This window comes from Limulus polyphemus, unplaced genomic scaffold (genome assembly GCF_000517525.1).
Source record: "Limulus polyphemus unplaced genomic scaffold, Limulus_polyphemus-2.1.2 Scaffold2946, whole genome shotgun sequence".
Lineage (NCBI taxonomy): Eukaryota > Metazoa > Arthropoda > Merostomata > Xiphosura > Limulidae > Limulus > Limulus polyphemus.
The window spans coordinates 83887-90217 of record NW_013668556.1 but is presented as its reverse complement, the minus strand read 5'-3'; the positions used below and the strand labels follow the sequence as shown (position 1 = coordinate 90217).

At 31.2% G+C, this 6331-nt stretch overlaps 1 protein-coding gene across 1 annotated transcript; it reads right to left on the bottom strand.

Moving 5' to 3' along the window:
• Positions 1-810: 810 nt before the first annotated feature.
• Positions 811-6302, bottom strand: LOC106468282. Its single transcript, XM_022396614.1, has 5 exons — positions 6287-6302; positions 4422-4524; positions 2135-2223; positions 1715-1838; positions 811-977 (listed from the first exon to the last, which is right to left on the bottom strand). Exons 2-5 carry the CDS (start codon positions 4501-4503, stop codon positions 811-813), a joined length of 462 nt encoding a protein of 153 aa, XP_022252322.1. The 5' UTR covers positions 4504-4524; positions 6287-6302.
• Positions 6303-6331: the final 29 nt, after the last annotated feature.

The following is a 6331-nucleotide window of genomic DNA, read 5'->3' as shown; positions in this document are numbered from 1 at the left end:
AAAATACTAGTCTACTAAAATACAGCAAAAACAAGTTACTTTGTACAGACCAAAGGTCAGTTTTATGTTATTGGATACGGTAACATGAGAGCACATGTGCCGTGTGATTGTAACTGCTGTAATGTTAGCCAGGCACGCCTGAAAGGTCAATATAATTAAAATAATAAATATATATCAATGTATAAAGTTAGGAGATTTAAGTTATTTAGTCTAAACATTTATGTTTTCGAGTTATAATTTTTTGTCATTCTAGAATGAAAGAGCATAATTTATACTTATTTCCTAATTTTTTTTATGATGGTTACAAGAATGGTCAAATCTACCGAACCTGCATAGGGATTCGTTAGTGAAAATAACAGATAAAATATAAAGATTTTTTCTGAAGAAACATTTGATGACTATCTGGACATTATAAAGGTTTCGCATGAGAAACTTGAAAATTTTCTGATGCATAAAAGTATTTTTAATCTTAAAATGAAAATTAATTTGCATGTTGGATAGGCAACATACAAAAAGAAAAAAAGGCATGAGAAAAACATTGCTTAACAAACCTTAAGACTTAATAAAAAAAAATTATATTTTGAGTGTGAAAGCATTGTAATGTTTACTGATAATCTGCCAAATTTTGTTAACAAAGCTCACTAATTTAAAAGTTACAGCATGAAAACTATAGCAAGCACAAAATGGTTACAAGTCAATCCCAGGGACTGAGCCCATGCTGAAAAGAGTTAACTGGTATAACTGTAAATGGGATAAGATGAAATCTCATTTGTTCCAGTATCTTATGGAAGAATTGGTATGTTGCCTTGGTCATGCTGATAGATGTCTGTCTTGATGAAGCAACACTTCAATGGTATCCAGTCCATGAACAGACAGAATTTCCTTGCAATACTGTGGTGTCAGTATTTTAACCTGATAGTCTTCGGAATTTTCCTCGGCATTTTTCTCAACTTTCTTAATCTTTAACTTTAGCTTAACTACAGTAAACCCCCTTAAAAAAACGTTTGTGATATGTATTGTACAATTCTTGAAATGTTGTTTCACCAATGGAATGATAGTATATTGCCCAGATTTTGTTGTAATTTCTTTAAGTAAACATTCATTGTTGTGACATACTTTCACTTGTCACAAGCACAATGCTGCTTGTACAACTTTTGACACTTGTCTTCCATTCAGCTCGTGTCATTTTTATGGACGTAAATCCATGTGAATTATCTTATTTATACAGATTTTCTACTTTATACCTCAAAAGGACCACTGTATTCTTGTTATTGTTAGTGACAAGCTATTTAAATCACAGGTAGTTGGTCATGAATTAGTCTGATTTATCCCTGCTGGAACCACACTTTCATGCTTTACCAATATGGTTCAACACTACAGCTATTCCTTTATTCAAACACAAAAATTTCATGCCTTTCATGGAAGGAAAAGAAGATATTTGTGTTGGAAAGTTCTATAATCCTCTCACAAGAGTACAATTTTAAGCACCACATTTAAATGAATTGCAACAAGAGAGTCACAGGCCATGAGAAAGGTGGCCTATTGAGATAAATAAGTTAACAAAAAATAACAATACAATGAAATGGTCCTGCTTATTATAATTATGTCAATCTGTATTTATCTAATGAACATTAACTTATGTTCTTTATCTATAATTAAGTTACGCTTCTACAGACCAGAATAGAAACACAGATAAACTGGGAATGTTACTTACCTTCTATTTCTGCTGTACGAAGCATAGATTTAAGACATTGAGATATTGAAGCCTGTTTCTCAATATTCACCTCAAAGTCTGCCTGATCTCCAGCTCCAGCCCCAACACTGAACAACAGAGTTATCTACACAACAAAATAACACAGTTAAAAAAAATGACAGGTTTAAATTATACAAGGTCTAATGGTTTGGGAGTCAAAATTGTCTTAATTATTGAGTTTGTGTATAGAAAATATCCAATGCAATATAAAGAGCAACACATTGATGGATTTCATTCACTGAAAATCTGCTTGCTATTACTTGCAATCCCTCTCAATCAACTCTTTTAGATATGTTATTTACAGTTCTGTATGTTTGGGGGAAATAAAAAACAGAGCAAAATGATATTATCGTTATTTGTGATAACGTTATCATTATTTACCTCATCACTTTTTGGAGGACTACCATCTTCTAAAATGAGCAAAGTGCCATCACAGATCCCAGCATCCTTCAGTGTGTCACAGTCATGCACTGTTCAATATAAAATGACTTTTCACTCCTGAGTAGTTTACTTATATTAACCAGTATTATAACAATATTATCACACATAATACTTTTAATATTCCAACATCTACAAAAGGCTTTAGCACTCGAATCCTTTTCTCCTACATATACAATTAAAAGTCTTGGTTTTGAACATCAGTGACCTTAAGGTTGGTGAATGAAATCACAATAAGATTTAGATGTTTTTTCCACTCTCCAACTAATTTGTCCATTACTGATTTCAAAAGAGAAGTGTGTAAAAATAGTATTTCAAATCTACCATTAGTCTTCTACAAGCCTAGTTTGCTTATGAGGTCCTAGAACAGAAACAAACACATTTACTGTTAGTTACCAGCAAGATTATTACCTAACAGCTGACTTGGATTTACAATACAAGTTACATTTCCTGCTTTCTTCTAAGCATAAAAATTGAAACAGATACATTTTTTTTCACTGCTTTTTGAATAAACCTCACATTTTGAGAGCCCCAAGGAAAAGAGGGGCTAGTCAAAACTAAAACTACCCACCTTCAGGTCATCAGTTTAAAACACATCAAAAACATGTACTACTTAAATCCTTAAACATGAATAATCTGACTAAACGAATGATACTACTCAATACTGGCTAATAGTATTTAATTAAAATACTATAACAATACTCAACAAGAGCGATTACCTCAATGTGTAAACACAAACACTGAATGATTCAGTATTTAACAGCATGGCCACCGATAGATTTAATCATAGATAATCATATTCAAATTTTAAGATAAAAAGTCATCACAAACATCAAAAAATAGGGATTATAAAAAAACTTTATTGGCTTGTGCAAAAACTAACTGCATTTCAAAAGAAGAGCTGGATAAGGGAATACATTATCTGAAAAATGTTTTGTGAAAGGAATAATTATCTTGATATTGTGATCTAAGTAACTGTAGTTTCATCGTAAGAAGAAAATAATCGAGTTACTCATAAATTTCCATCTTATAAGAAATGATGACCAAGCCCTATTATTGCTGTCTTCTTCTTGTAGTATTCAAAGCATGCTGATTCCAGAATGTTCTATATTCCAGATTGTTTGTGTTTGAGCAAAGCCACATTAGGCCATCTGCTGTGTTAATCGTGGGGATACAAAATGCTCATCGTGCAGAAAGAAACCAAAGAAAACTAAGTGGGTTTGCTGCCTAACTCTAAAAACTGTTATATATAAAAGTATGATATAAATAAAGTGCAGTATTTTCTGTACCATAAATGAGTAAAATTTTATACAAGTTTTTTAAACCCTTATAATCCTTGATATGGTATACTACAAAGGCATAACAACATTTTTTTTCAGAATACATTATACAGAGTTATTCAGTAGGCTTTAACTGATTTTTTAAACTTGTTATAACATAAAATTATGATGTACTTCTAGTCCTAAAACTGTTAATGTGGAGCTATGAGATACCTGGATCATAAAAATTATATAATGTGGGGTATTAGTAATAATACTCAAATGGTAAGTTCAGAAATAATGAAACACAGAACATTTAATTAGCCTAATTCAAGTCTTTAATATGATGCAGGTAAAACCACATCTTAGCTTCTACAATGGTGCAACATGAAATACTGAGGCAACTTTCTTGTTTATAAAATAATAACACAGTTCTTCTTTACATAATTAGTGATACGTCTGGATGTGGTTCCTTTGTCACAAACCAAGACATACTAATATTGTGATGTATCTTAAGTATTGTAATTTCAATTTTAAAACTGTATACCCCTTTACACCATCTACCTAAAACTTCAGAGAAAATATATCAAATTAAAGCATTGTCTGTATACTTTTGAGTCAGTAATAGGTTTAGTTATGGTGTATCCTTTCTACAGTTGATATTGTAACACATTTAGCTAATGTATAACTGTTTGCTTTTGAGGTAGTTTTATGTTATGTAGAAGCATGTCAAATCACAGATATTTTAGTATTTCCTTTTCATAATGTCAAAAGAGATTGTCTTGTTTAGTGGCATAAATATTGTCAGGGGTGATGACAGGAAAAAGAAAATAATTTGAATATACTTCGTGTACAAAAGTCACTTTCACTCTTATTTCAGCAAGTTGCCATTTAACACGCAATGACAACAAGTATCATATTTATTATACTCTGAAAGATATTTTACACCATCACAGTCATTACAAACTCACAAGGTGGTTTTCTCCAGATGTTTTCAGGAAGTTTACGAAGTCTATACGAGGAATTTTTCAATTCTAGTTTAGAAAGAGCCATTAACTTCAGTTCTTCAACTGTCTGTACAAAAAAAAAAAGCAGAAAATTAAAACTGCATCATACATTTTACTTGTACTTTGCATTATAATGTAAAAATTCCTAGACACAGCATCCTGTTGTGAATTGGCTTGAACTAATTGAAATGTAGAAAATATTTTTCATATTTAGTATTTTTATTTAAATTGTTATAAAAAACAATAGTGTTACTTCTAATTATTTTTGTTATGATTGTAAAGATTTATTACAATCATGATGTTGATTTGATCTTAAAGAATTCTTATTAGTAATACGAGTAAACAAATATAGTTTTATATCAGTAATAAGTGGAACGTCATCAGTGCATTAGTAAAAAAAAACAGGCCATGCATACTGAACTTACAAATAATAGATAAAAGAAGTCTTTTTTTTTTAATTTCATGCAAAGCTACATAAGGGCTATTTGCACTACATATCCCTAATTAAACAGTGATAGACTAGAGGGAAGGCAGCTAGTAAACAACTCCCACAGCTAACTCTTAGACTACTCTTTTACCATTGACCATCACATTATAATACCCCCATGGCTGAAAGGGAGAGCATGTTTAGTGACAGGGATTCCAACCTGCAACCCTCAGATTGCAAGTTGAGTACCCTAACAACCAGGTTATGCCAGGCAGTTTCTACTGTGTCCATTATGGGGAATTGAATTTAACGTTTTTAACGTTGTAAGTCCAGAGACTTACTGCTGTCCCACCAGGGACAAGAAAATTAGACTAATCAGTAGATGTTGTCAGTCAACAACTACAAACATAAAAAAAAAAACATAGAGAGAACAAACTAACTAAAAGTTAAATTAATGGATGCTTAAGAAATAGAAAATATTAAACAATGAAATAAAATTTCTTCAGTTATTACTTTCTCTTTAATGTTTTTGTATAAAGCCCAAAGTTTTTATTTTGATTAGGTAGTGTTTTTTTGCATTGTTTCTTTGTTCTGGACAAACTAAGGTTCTGATTTAGAATTGTAGCTTCCAGCTATCAACAAGTCTTTTGCCTTTTGTTTTTGATTAATTTCTTTATATAGTGATCTTTCCTGTTTTAACTCTATTTAGCTTTCACACTAATACAAACACAAACTTACAGTTAAATATCAAACAATCCAACTATCTCTTGTTGTTTTCTATATAAGTAAGTACAAACGAAATGATATGTGGTATATTAGAGCATCTTGTAACTATTAACATAATTTATCATACATCATATTGTCTGCAACAAGTAAAATTCTACAATTTTTGTAGTATATATTTTATCATAATTTACACGGTCAGACCTTACTTCAAGTTGTGTATATCAGGGATGTAATTACTTTTCAGAATAGACAGATATTAATAGCAAGAAAGGGGTTCTAAGGAGTGCAAGAGGCAATTGCCCCTTCTGGGATCCCACATTCAGCATTTTTAAGGGTGAAAAAATGGTGTATTCCCAACAACACTAAGCTCGTTCAGAACTTGACAGTTTTCAACTTCACTCTTTCAGCAACTAGTTACCGAGCCTAAGCACATTGTTTTTTTAAAAAAATAATAGCCAGTAACTATTGATAAAAAAGTGAGTAGATTTAGCATCTAATTGATATTAACTACATCCCTCCACACACACATCCAAAATATGAAATATACCTATGTTGGTTGGAACTTCTGCAGCATGTCAAATATATATATAATTATTCAAAGCATCACCATTTTATATATTTCCATCATCAGACCATACTTCAAGTGGTATATATAGCATTATTTCCCATTACAAACATCATCAGACCATACTTCAAGTGGTATATATAGCATTATTTCCCA

Excerpts from the sequence above, each read along its gene's own strand:
- LOC106468282 (XM_022396614.1), bottom strand. The coding sequence starts at position 4,503 with ATGGCTCTTTCTAAACTAGAATTGAAAAATTCCTCGTATAGACTTCGT. Across the intron at positions 1,839-2,134 it reads GTCCTCCAAAAAGTGATGAG|ATAACTCTGTTGTTCAGTGT; the intron begins GTAAATAATGAT and ends TTTGTTGTGTAG. Across the intron at positions 978-1,714 it reads TCGTACAGCAGAAATAGAAG|TTAAGCTAAAGTTAAAGATT; the intron begins GTAAGTAACATT and ends GGTTTACTGTAG.